At 38.0% G+C, this 13,175-nt stretch overlaps 1 protein-coding gene across 5 annotated transcripts in view; it reads left to right on the forward strand.

Annotated features, from left to right (window-relative positions):
- Tasp1 (taspase 1) overlaps window positions 1–13,175 on the forward strand; it is a 218,774-nt gene that overhangs the window by 162,942 nt on the left and 42,657 nt on the right. For all 5 annotated transcript variants that reach the window (XR_007590415.1, XM_050134317.1, XM_050134318.1 and 2 more), the window contains one exon: window positions 12,776–12,886. Coding sequence is in view for 4 of the 5 variants with exons in the window: in XM_050134317.1 (XP_049990274.1) it covers window positions 12,776–12,886 (111 nt within the window). In the remaining variant the exon portion in view is untranslated. The remainder of the gene's footprint in view (window positions 1–12,775; window positions 12,887–13,175) is intronic.

Raw genomic sequence — 13,175 nt, forward strand, 5'->3', positions numbered from 1 at the left:
TGTTTTTTTTTCTCAGCATGTTTATCATTTACTTATAGGAAAGCTCTCACTTTTATGTGCTTATTTTGTATCGTTCAATTATGCTGAAAGTATTAACCAGCTGTAGGAGGTCCCCGGTAGAGTTTTAGACTCTTTGTGTAATAACATCTGACTATCTGCAGATAAGGATATTTTGAGTCTTCCCTTCCTAGTTGTATTCCCTCCACTCATGACTTTTTTTTTTCTATCACCTATCTATTTATTTATCTGTCTATCCATCCATCCATGTGGATTTTTGGAACTAGGGTCTCACTGTATTGCTGTGGGCTAGTCGTTCTGTGTAAACCAGCCTGCGAATTTGCAGATCTGCCTGCTTCTGCCTCCCAAGCATTGGCAGTAAAGGAGTGTTAGCTATGCATAGCAGTGTTATCTTTTTCTTATAAGTCAGCTTGAGAAACTATTTACATATAGCTTGTTACTTCTTTTTTTAATCAGGCTTTTTTTTTTTAAGATTTGTTTATTTATTATGTATACAGTATTCTGCCTACATATATCCTATAGGCCAGTAGAGGGCATCAGATCTCATTACAGATGGTTGTGAGCCACCATGTGGTTGCTGGGAATTGAACTCAGACTCTGGTAGAGCAGTCAGCGCTCTTAACCGCTGAGCCATCTCTCCAGCCCAGCTTGTTACTTTTCTATGTTTCTTGGAATTATCTGTTCATACTTTCCACCCACATTTTATTTTTGTTGCATTTGATGGTTTTCCTTGAAATGGTCTGCACCTTTTGATAGTAATAATTTTTTTTTTAAAGAAAGATTCTTTGGCACAGTTCTAAGCATCAGTGTATTAAAGAATATCCTCTATCAAGGTTTGGTGCCTCTGACTCTTGATTAAAATTTAGTTAAGGTTTTTCCTTTCAAATTTTTATATTTTTTGAAGATTTTATAATCATTTCCACATCTCTTTCCCCTCCTCCAACTTCTCTCATTCCTGTCCTTAATTCTATGAACCTTTCCTTTAATTATCATCATTCATGTTTGTACGTGCATTTAGGACTGACTATTTGGCATTGGACAACTTCCCAGGGAGCTTGTCCCTAGAGAAAACCGATTTTCCCCTCTCTTGGTAGTTATTGATTTCCTATAGCCCTTCATCTGGAATGACCTTGTAAAATTTCCCCTATCCACAGTGGTGTGTCTCCTATATTTCATTATGCAGATCTTGTTTAGGCAACCATATTAGTGAGTTTTCATAGGTAAAGCTTCCTATTATATCTCATAGATACGATTTTGCTCTATGTGTCCTGATCTGCTGGCTCTTAAAATCTTTCTGCTTTCTCCTTCTAGATTTTTCCTGAGCCTTAGGTTTAGGTGTTATGTTGTATATTCACCAATTTGGGATAGTCACCCCAAGGTTACTTATTCTCTGCATTGCGATCCATAGTAGCCTCTACTGTAAACTCACACCTTAAACAGTCCCTCATATACAAATCCAAAATAAAGAAAAAAGTTACTGTAAGAGACAACAAATATGTCAACAGAGATTTAACCAGACTATGAATAACTTTGCATGTTATAGATGCTAGTTAAAAAAAAGTGATACATAGGTTTTAGACACTGATATTTTTTATTAGGCAGAATTGGTTTTGGGGAAAGCATCATAAGTTGAATGTGTACTTAGAAATTCTGTCTCTAGCTATGCTTGTGTATATCAGATGGTATGTGCAAGAATGTTCATAGCACTTCCTTTCTCCTGACAGAGTTGGGAACAGCTGTGACATCGATCCGTAGGAGTAGAATATGAGGCTGAAAATGAGGCATTACAGCTACACACGTTAATATGAAAGGGTCTTCAAATTGTAACATTGCATTTAAAATACTGCAGTTTGCCCCAGTTGGCATTTTTCATTGATGAAGAAAATCTGTTAAGGCCCCATCCCTAGATGAAGAGCTATAGGCAATTAACGAGTGCTGAGAGGTGGAGAATTCAGTACCAAGTGGTCAGTAGGCAGTTCTAAAAACATACATATTTGAGCAACACTAAGTGGACCCAGCAGGTTGTGTTTATATATTCATATGTTTGTGTACATATAAGAATAATAATTAAAAAGACAGCACTAGTGATTCTGCGTGAAAACAGAAGGGCTTGGAGGTAGAGAAGTGAGACCGTGGAGGGCAGAGCGGGATGTGATAGTGAGACTGAAGATGGTCAAAGTGTATCATAGACTTCTGCTAAATCTTATAATGAAACTCTATTTTGTAAAATTAATAAATGCTTATAAAGTGAAAAAATCTTTAAAGTGTAGTTTGCAAACTCATTAATATTACCTTATAAAATCAGAGAGTGTTTAAATATACATTCAGATAGAGTAAAATTATAAAAGAAATCAGGTTGTTTTGAAGAAGTTTGGAGTAGTGAACTGTAGGAAAGAGAACTTAGGTTTCTCTTCTAGTATAGTTGGCTTTTAACTTTTCAACTTCTTTTGTGAATTAGTTGATGTCTATTCTTTTAAAATCCCTCACGTATGATTTGTTATATGCATTTCTTTTCTGTTTTAAGAAAACTTTCTCATTAAATTCAATAAGAGAAAGAATGGCACAGATCCATTTGTCCTGTCTTTGTCTCAAGAAAAGGAATATGAATCAAGTACCTCTGGAGACCAGGCCCTACTTTCCGTGAATGGGTGATCGCATTTAACTGGTGTGCAAAATATATGCAATGAAAAATGAGAAAGTAAGAAAAACGGTTGCACTCAATGTAATGAGGCACCTATATAAGTTTTGGTAGTAAATTTGTATGCTAGGGTGTGGGGTGTGATGGAGGAAAATGCCGTTGGAGACTGAGAAGGTATTTCTCAGTGTGTGATGTACTGAGCAGAACTAGACTGAGGAAGAAGGAGAATTGTGTCTTAAAGACTCAAATACATACTCTCTGGGGCTTGATCCCCTATTGGATAGGACAAGTGTATGGAAAGGTAGTATCTAGAAAAGAGTTTTCTAGAAGGCTATGGAATCGTGTTCCAGTAAACAGTGACAGTATCATGCTTAAAGCATTGAATATGTAGTGAGATTGAGATTGGTACTTTATATATCAGTGCACAGGTGTTTGTGACAGATAATTGTGTATATGGGGCTAGAGTTTGTGGTGGATTAGATTTGGGAGTTGGTCTCAAGGTGTCTGGCATACTCCTTAGAACGATTCAGCTGGGAGCTCAATCTCATTTCAATTCCTCAAAGAGCTGTCTTTGAGGTCTTGCTGGTCTTCCAGAATCTTTTCAGTTATATAGACGTTTTATAACTCAGAATGAATTTAAGTGAGAAATTGATACAAAAGGGAAAAACTTGGGTGGAAACTTTCTACAAGGATGTCAGTCACTTTAGAAATGAATGCTTTCTAGGAAGCTCATTGCAGAATTGAATGCCTATTCTCAAGAGATTATTAGTATATATTAATTGTGCACAACAGTGGGTTCTTTATGACATCCTCATACATGCACATTTTATATTTTGTTCTTTATTCCTACCACTGCCTTCTCTTGTTCCCTCCTGTTCCCTTGGCCTCTTTTTTCCCTCCCTTTTGTTTGTCCCTTTATGGGGAGTTTTGATGAGCTCTGACATGCTTTGTTTGTTTGTTTGTTTTTACGTAGAGGGTTTCTCTGTAGCTTTGGCTGTCCTGGAACTCACTCTGTAGACCAGGCTGGCCTTGGACCCAGAGATCCGTCTGCACCTGCCTCCTGAGTGCTTGGATTAAAGGTGTGTGTCACTACTACTTGGCTCTGATGTGTTTCTTTGGGTGACCTGTTTCATTGTTATTTTTAAAGGGAGGCATAAGAAATACCAGAAGCTTTTGTGGAAAGTCTGAAGGTTGAAAAATAGAGTGATTTTAGATAGATATTACTTGGTAAAATAGTTGAATGCCATAAAAGTTTGAGAACCTCTCCCCTTTGGGTTGAATGGCTATCTGAGAAAAATCATATTTATTAGGCTGGGCAAATGGAAAGTAGCTGCTGCTCATGCAAACTTAGAACCAACATAAAAGCCAGCATAAATAACATCTGCCTATAACCACTGCACTGGGATGAACATGGCACAGGGTGAGGCAGATCCCTGAATGTCACTCTCAGGACAGCCTACTCAAATCAGCAATCTTCAGGTTCACTGACTGTCAAAATTAGAGAAATAAGACACCCAGTTGTACATCTCTGGCCTGTAGACAAATGCACAGACAAGTGCATGTGTACCTGTACCCACGGACATATATGTACACATCCATACCAACAAGTATGGATCATAATAAAAATGAAATAAAAGTTTAAACTCAAGTAAATAATGAAATTTGTTCACTCAAGCAGTTTCATGTGAAAGTCATATATGATCCACTTCGCAATTGCCACATTTGAAATTTCGGTTCACTTGGAATAGAAGTAATTGCTATACTTTCCAAGGAGCCCAGAAATTCCCTTCATATGACTGATATATTTTTATCTTAGGATAAAACTGTCAGTATGTTCTGAGCAGTTAATCTGATTTTTCTTGCCCTTCTTCCAAATAAGAAAATGAAAATAACAAAACATTTTTTAATGCATTAAATTGCTAACAGAGCTGACCAGCAGCAGACTAACAGTGTAGACTATGTCAGTCAATAAACACAGGCAGCCAGCAGAGGAGGACAATGCCACTATGCTTTCAAAACAGAAGTTGCTTTACTGTCTGTGGTTGAGTTGCTATTTGCACAACAACTGTAGCCACCCAAAGCCTGGGGTACCATTTCTTTTGGATACTACACGTTTTTACATAGCACAGACTGACTGTATCAATAGCATTTGTGTTGTCTATCCTCCCAGACATTTGATAACCAAACCAAAAAGTCATTTAAAGTAAGGACTGAACTTTGGTAAGTGGAAATAACTTGGTATTATTATTTTTTAATAAATAACAGCACAGCATTGACAAAAAAATCTAGAGCGGACAACTCAAAACTGTACAACAGTCTCGTGTTACTTTTTAAAAAGTACGAGTTTTTGTTGGTGATAGGTGTTATTTCAAATATGTCAGTGTTTGAGGACCATGAACTTGATTATAAAATGTTGATTCTGTCAAACAAATTGAAAGCTGATGAACTAGTCACAGTAAGTATTGTATTATGATTTTCTGTTCAAAGATGTTTATGAAATATTAGGTTGTATCGGGGCTGGAGAGATGGCTCAGAGGTTAAGAGCACTGCCTGCTCTTCCAAAAGTCCTGAGTTCAATTCCCGGCAACCACATGGTGGCTCACAACCATCTGTAATGAGGTCTGGTGTCCTCTTCTGGCCTGCAGACATACAGACAGAATATTGTATACATAATAAATAAATAATAAATAAATAAATAAATAAATATTAAAAAAATATTGGGTTGTATCAAAAACCATGTAAGGAATTTGTTTCATTTCATGTAGGAAAAGTTAAACCAAAGCAACAACAAACCCAACTCTGTTTCTATTTTAGTAGTTAGCTTTTCTGCTAGGGATACTTTTTAGGTAACCAAAAAGCTTTTGTACCCTGTTCTTTTAGTTTGTGAGCAAGTGGTAATTTCACTAATATTAGCTACAGCAAACACAAATCACGTAATTATAATATTGAATGAAGGAAAGGAGAATTGAGTCATGTAACACTTAGAGATGAATTATACAGTGTGGTCATTATTGTAATAGTTATATGTTGATTCATTCCCTCATGGACCCTCTTCAAACTCAGAGTTAGAATTATTTTTATATTTATGTTGTTCCCTCATTATAAATCAAAAATTTAAAGACATTAGATATTTGAAAACAGCTACAATTGTTTGACTCTCTGAAAACCACACATTTATGTGAACTAGAGTTTATATAAACATTTTTCTTAACCTTTGTAAATGTTATAAAGCCCTGACTAATTGTTAGCACTAGTAGTGGGCAGCTCATACCAAGTGCTGCAGAGGCTTAAACATGCTGTTGATTTTCTGGCATTTTATCTGGATGGAGGCGGGAGGGCCTTGGACTTCCTACAGGGCAGGGTACCCTGCCCTCTCTTAGGGCTGGAGGGTGAGGGTGAGTGGGGGGCCAGGAGGGAGTGGGAGAAGGGGAGAAAGTGGAAATTTTGATTGGTATTATTTATAAAGCAATAAAAAAAATTTGCTGAAAAAATCAAGTTATTCACATATTATAGCAATACTACACAATTATTATAAAGCACTCCATATTTCTCAAAGCTTTTTATGTTTACACTTTTTGCTCATCTTTTTAGTCCTCAAATGGGGGAAAACTCAGAGCTAAAGGTCATGTGCCAGCATAGTATCCCCTATCTAGTTTAGTAAAGGAAGATTCCCACAGCCTGGCTCCTGGCTTCCTGGCTAGTTTATGCCCTGAAATAACAGCACACAAATTGTATTCATTTAAACACTGTCTGGCCCATTAGCTCTAGCTTCTTACTGGCTAATTCTTACATCTTTGATTACCCATTTTTATTAATGTGTGTAGCACCCCAAGGTGCACTTACCAGGAAGATTCTAGCCTACGTCCATCCTGGTCGGAGCTTCATCGCATCTGCCCTGACGATGAGCTGCATGGTGTCTGTCTGAGGCGTCATACCTCACTTCCTCTTCCTCCCAGCATTCTGTTCTGTTTACTCCACCCACCTATGTTCTAACCTATCAGGGCCAAGCAGTTTCTTTATTAATTAACCAATGACCTTCCTCTATCAGAAGATGTGCCCACAATGGATATCTTTACTTCCAACAATATGCAAAGAGAGAGAGGGAGAGACAGAGTACGTGTGTGTGCACGTGCACACCCTCAGGCACATATGTAAACATTATCCCATATCTTTAGTTCTTAAAACCTCTTTTAACTGAGAAGAGACGTGCAGATTCTCATTTGGGCAGGGTTGACTTAGTCACTCAGCATAGTAGCCTGGCCTTGCTGGCTAGATAACGAATGAGCATGCTGCCTGCATTGAGCCAGTCAGCATTCTTCCTTTGGCTCTTTTACTAGATGTTGTAGAGCAAGCATACTTCTTTTTGCTTATGTTGTATGAATTTGAATTGACTGAGGGGTTCTTCTCAGTGTGAAGTCAGCCATCTGACACTAGGTAGATTCCTAGAATGGCTAGATATCTGAGGAAGGAAAAGGATCGTTTGCTTTGCATCGCAATAAGATCTTGATTCCCATGTATTTGCTTTGTGTCAAGTAGCCTGCTGTATCTTTTATTCTAACCCCTTGAATTGAGTTTTTCCCTACATTTTTGACTATTCAAATAACCCATATAAATGTAGCAAAATGTAATAAAAGCAAATAGCTGTTGTTTGTTTTAACATATATGAGTTCAGTCTTTGTCAGAAGACAGAAGAGAACTACATTTCAAGTGGTAGTCACTGGATAACTTTTAGGCCCCATTCTACTCTTCGTCAGCTTTTAAAGAATTTTGAATGATTATTAGTTTAGGAGTTGATAAAGCTATCCTATTATATATGACTTTATATTATTAGGCATAGTAAAAGGTTTCCCACTGCCTAAGGCTTCTAGGTATGTATGAAATGTCCAAAATAAGCCTTTAAATCAAGCTCTGAGAGCCACACCCAAAAAAAAAAAATCCATAACCAAGGTGGAGAAAAAGTCCAGGACTTTATTTAGTTGTTGTTGTTGTTGTTGGTTTTTTTTTTTAAAGGAGATGCCAAAAAATAAATCCTAGCCAGTGCTCTAAGGTTAACAAATTCAAGCTTTGCTAAATTAGGACATTGAGAGAATTCCAGAGATAAACAGGGCCTGGGGGACTGGTAAAAGGAGGGTAGGAATTCAGAGCCTTAGATCAGAGAAGGAATTTCACAGCACTCAGCCTTGTGATGTCCAGAATTCTGACATCCATCCTTAGGCACTGCTTTGACATTGTATCATGATAAGAGTACATATAAATGACCTGACTTAAATGGGAGACTGAAGTCGTAACCATCTGCCGTCATTTCAAGTCACTCACGGACCTCCTGCTAAGAAGCCGAACTCACTGCTCTCAGTGTCCACTTGGCTGAATCCATTTGGATATCTTGCCTCACTTTTATCTTAAGTTGTATCTGCTGCCACAAAGTTTAGCCCTATGGGAGGAACAGTGTGCCTTCAACCATCCTGTGTTGTATTAGGTCTAACGAAGGGTGGCTGTCCAGGGAACATGGAGGTGTCTCCATACTCCCAAAGAAACTCTCACCTAGACCTCCACAGAAGGCTCTTTGGCAGTCTCCCTATTCCTTCTCCTAAACCTGTTCTCCTGAGAACAACCTGTTTGAGTTTCTTCTCTGAATAGTGCCAGCCCTTTGCCCTTCCCCTATGAATAGATGCAAATGTAGGCAAGTTCTCCGTGCTCTGTGAGATACCATTACTGCTTGACCCTCAGCCTCATTCCAGGTGTTGTTTGTTATGTTGCCTTTTCCGGCTTCGTTTTGTTTTTCTAAATTTCCAGGTCTGTAACTCTTCAGGACCTTGGCATGTCCTTTTTAGCTTGTCATGTCCTCCTTTCTAATCTTTATCTTGTTCTTTCTTTACCTTTTTATTAAAATTTCCAACACTCTCCTTTCAGAAATTACCAATCAGCAGTGGATTCTTCAGCTTCAGTCTCCATTTTAGCCCCTGATTTGATTTTCCATGGAGCTGTTTTAAGTAGTTCCATGTTGTTTATCTTTGCTTCCTTGGATGTCTCCAGCATAAGCATATAACCAGGCATCCGGGATTGTGTGTGTGTGTGTGTGTGTGTGTGTGTGTGTGTGAGATTTGTTGTTGATGATCTATCTATACAAAGCAGGGTAGGGAAATTCATGCTCAGGTAGGGTAAATAACTAATAATACTCAATAATGCCTTAAGAATAAATGAAGTAATAGTGCTATCCATACACTCTTTGTAGTGATCCCTTCCCTTTTATCACATAGGATTAAGACAAAAGAACAGTTAACATATGTAATACTTCCAGTGGGAAGGGAACACTCATAGTGCAGAACTCCTCATTGTGGGAACTGTGTCCAGCAGCACTTGATGTCTTTTTGAAACAATGAAAGATGTGGCTCAAATTCCATTAGACAAGGATGCCCCTTTTGCTTACAGTGTTCTCAGCGTGCCAAGCAAAAGTTCTTGGCAAGTGATATCATCCTCTTGGCCCTCTGAACTGTCAGTCTTTCAAAGCTTCTCTTATAACACAGATTTATGTTTGTTTATTACTTATCTGATTTCAGCAAAGTATGCTGCCCTACCAGACCCTAACTATTCCTCTTTGACTTTTTCATTTTGGTCAGTTGGTGTGTGTATGTATGTGTGTGTGTGTGTGTGTGTGTGTGTTTGTCTTCCTTCATAGTGCTGGGTGCATTCAGCATCATTGTTCCCTTGCTCTCTACACCTGACTCCTCCTCCTCCTCCTCTTTTTTTTTTTTTTTTTTGTTTGTTTTGTTTTTAGAGACAGGGTTTCTCTGTGGCTTTGGAGCCTGTCCCTGTAGACCAGGCTGGTCTCGAACTCACAGAGATCCGCCTGCCTCTGCCTCCCGAGTACTGGGATTAAAGGCATGTGCCACCATCGCCTGGCCCTTCTTCTTTTCTTGTGAACTAGTTCTGAACTTGTTGATATGACAGCATTCTCGTCTGTGCCCTGAATAAGTTGCCTCTTAGTGCTGTTTATACCAGAGATGTGGTGCTTCCATTGCCTGTGGTTGATCTACCTTTCAGTAATTCTTTGGAAGCCTGTAGCAGATATTGAGAACCTATAACATTCTTACCACTGGGCACTCTTCCATGTGACCTTTTTAAGGCTTCACCAACTTCCAACAGAATGAGCAGTAGTAATGATTCTTCACTGTTATGGGCGTATGTGCAATAAACAGGTTACAAAGTGAAAGTGAGAAGAGTTTGTACTCTGGGCAAAACATGCAGCAGCAGCACTGGAAGGTGTGTGGTGGTCTTGATAACCTAATTCCATTTAATATCTTTGTGCAGAGATTGGTAGAGACTTTTTTTCCGGTGTTTATCTGCATTATTTGAACATTTGAACTTTATTTGCCAAGCCCATGATAAAACAAAACATATCAGCTGGGTCCTGTAGCAAAAGACACTGCTCATAAACACAGTTCTGAGAGACATCCTGAACTATATTATAGAAAAGGGTGTAAGGTTTAACACACACATGGGATCTTGGCTGTAATAAGCAAAGCCTCTGTTCCTTCAGAATTGTTTTAAAATACTTTATATGTTTTAAATACTGAATCAGGGAAGTTTTTCATGTACTTTTGACTAGTTAAATTAAACCTTTTCCATCCAATTCAGAGTGTTTTAACCTCAATCATAGACAATGTGATATCCAACCTCTCTTGGAAACATGCAGGCTTTTATTTTGCTGTGTTTGAGTTTTGTTCTGTTTTGTGAAACCAAACTGAAGATCATGTAGCATGATTTTTGTTTGTTTGCATTAGAAATATGGATAGTGGTAAATGAGATAGGATAGATTCAAAGGCTAAGAACTGAGAAAAAACTGTAGGAAGTTTATAAATCAGAGTACATTCAACAGTTGCAATTATTTGATTAAAACTTAAGAGTAGAAGTATTAAATATATACCAAAGGAAATTTTATCAATATATTTGACTCATAGGCAAAAATCACAATTTATTTAAAATGTGTCCGCATAAAATTTTCAATAAGAATAAAAGTCAAAACTGTTAAGAAATGCTATTTTAAAAAACATTTGAAAGCAGAAAAATTATTTCATATAATAAATATTGAGAAGAAACTGGTCCAATCAAGAATAATATGCTGCAAGACTGTAAGTAGATTCAAACACTATTTATGTGAGAGTAGCTTTTATCATTTAAAAATGTATGGGTTTAATACATATGAGAATTAATATATGATAAAAAATATACTGTAAGTCAGTAGAAAAAGGACATTTTAAAGTCAGTAGAGAAGGAATGAATTTTTCACCAAAGTGTTATTATGTATTTGACTGACTATTTAGGAGGAATAAGTCTACCACAAGTTTTCCACAACAATCTTTACCCCAAAATTAATTCCAGAAGTTTGAAGTCTTAAAATTAAAGTCTGTAATTGTAAAAGTGCTAGTAGAAAACATGGGCATGGGCAAAATATTTTCATAATTTCCCACTAGCGAAGGCTTTTCCTGTAAAACTTGCAACACAGAAACCTTAAAGGAAAAAGGCTGACATATAAGCTGCCCAAGCATCAGAAACAAGTAAGCCAAAAATGAAGAATCAGAAGTAAAATCAGAGTCATTAATAAATTGGGGAAGATATTTGCATCACACTTGGTCAAAGACCTACTGGCTTGTTATAGGGTGTAGAAAATTAGGAGAAAAAAAAGTAGGAGTCGTCTAAAAGCAAATTTTTACTTGAGATTATGTTTTATTGCCCTGATAGAAATATTGCAAGAAGGTTGAGCTCTCAGCTGAAGTAAGTCCTCCTTCCTTAAGCAGTGTTGACCGAGTCTTGAGATTTAGCTTTCATAGGTGTCTTAGGTAGTCTATCTACTGCTGTGATAAAGCACCATGACTCAAGCTACTTGGGGAGAAAAGGTCTTTTATTAGCTATAGTCCCACATCACAGCCCATCATTGAAGGAACCTGAAGGCAAGAGCTGATGCAGAGGTCATGGAGGGTGCTTTTTGACTTGCCCCTCATGGCTTGTTCAGCCTGCTTTCTTATAGTACACAGGACCTCCACCCACAGTGATCTGGGCTACCTCCCACAGCAATCATCAGTCAAGAAAATGCCCCACAGACCTGCCTCCAAGCCGATCCTGTAGAAGTACTTTTTTTAAAATTAAGATTCCTTCTTCCTAGATGGACCTAGATTGTGTTAATTTGACATATAAAAACTAGCCGGTACACTATGTCTGCAAGTGAAATAGCTGCTTCTCCATCTCTTCCCCAAAATCTGCTTTTTTTCCCCCCTCGTTTTTATACCCTCCTTCCTTTTCCATCCAACATTCCCAGGGATTTGAGGAGGGAGTGGAGATAAATGCATGTATTTAATCTACTGAATTTAACCAGAAGTTTCCCCGAAATCCAATTTGGTTGGTTTTATTTTTACTACTTTCTTTGATAGTTGTTGGGTTAATTTTGCATTTGTTCTCCACGTGCTCACTTGTTATGCCAGATGTCCAAGAAGATGTCCTTGGGGGGAAAATGAGGAGCTTTAAAAATGTAATGTTCCTGAAATGTTCACAGTGGTTCGGTGTGTGAGATCTCAAGGAGGCTGGGTTGTTTCTAACCACCAGATTCACATCATAGAAATCTGGCTTCACCCTTATTTGTGTAAACCATCAGGAGCATTTTTAAATGTTTGTAATAAACTTTGTGGCTTATTGTTTAAAATTGAATTTAAGGTAGTAAATCAAAGCGTTTGGTGGGGTGCCTCTGGCAGCAGGAAGAGCCTTGTGTAGGATTCCCAAGAGTTGGTCAAAGGGTGATGCTGAGCTTGTGTGTGTGTGTGTGTGTGTGTGTGTGTGTGTGGTTGTTTTGGTCCTTTAATCTGGTGATATTTTCCACTTATATTCCAAATAAAAAACTGCACTCACTCTCCCCAGTTCAGGTCAACTTGGCAGTATCTGGCACTGCCTTTGCCAAATGGCTCCTGTTCAGGCATTAAACTGCCTTTACCATCATATGAGGTATGAACAATGATTGTCAGAAACTGGGCATCCTTCAAGTTCTTATTCGTGCTACATTTTGTTCAAATGGAAATTGAAAATGAAAAAATGAAAGTGACTGAAAGGTGACTGTCGGTCTTTTCTGCCCAGGTTCACCTTTCCTTGCCAGTGAGGATGGCGTGCTCGGTGGAGTGATCGTTCTCCGGTCATGCAGATGTTCTTCAGAGTCTGACTCCTCCCCAAATAAGCAGACGCTTCTAGGTAAGGGGAATGCCCCTCTAGTGTGAAGTTACTCTTTTTCATTTTTTCAAGACATGGAAAGGCTTATGTCCTTAAGTCAGCAATTTATATTTCTGATGTCTATCATTATCCCTTTGCTTGCACTGTTGACTTTCTATAAATAAATTTACAAAACACTTTTTTAAAGACTGTGCCTAAAGTGTATTTTTAAATGAGATTCATTAAAATCTTATAGCTTGTCTCATTCTCATATCTTATTCCATGGAACATTAGAGATGACCCATGACAGTATATATAATAACATGGAAAC

This window comes from Alexandromys fortis, unplaced genomic scaffold (genome assembly GCF_014885135.2).
Source record: "Alexandromys fortis isolate MF-2015 unplaced genomic scaffold, M_Fortis_MF-2015_v1.1 scaffold_6, whole genome shotgun sequence".
In the NCBI taxonomy this organism is placed as follows: domain Eukaryota; kingdom Metazoa; phylum Chordata; class Mammalia; order Rodentia; family Cricetidae; genus Alexandromys; species Alexandromys fortis.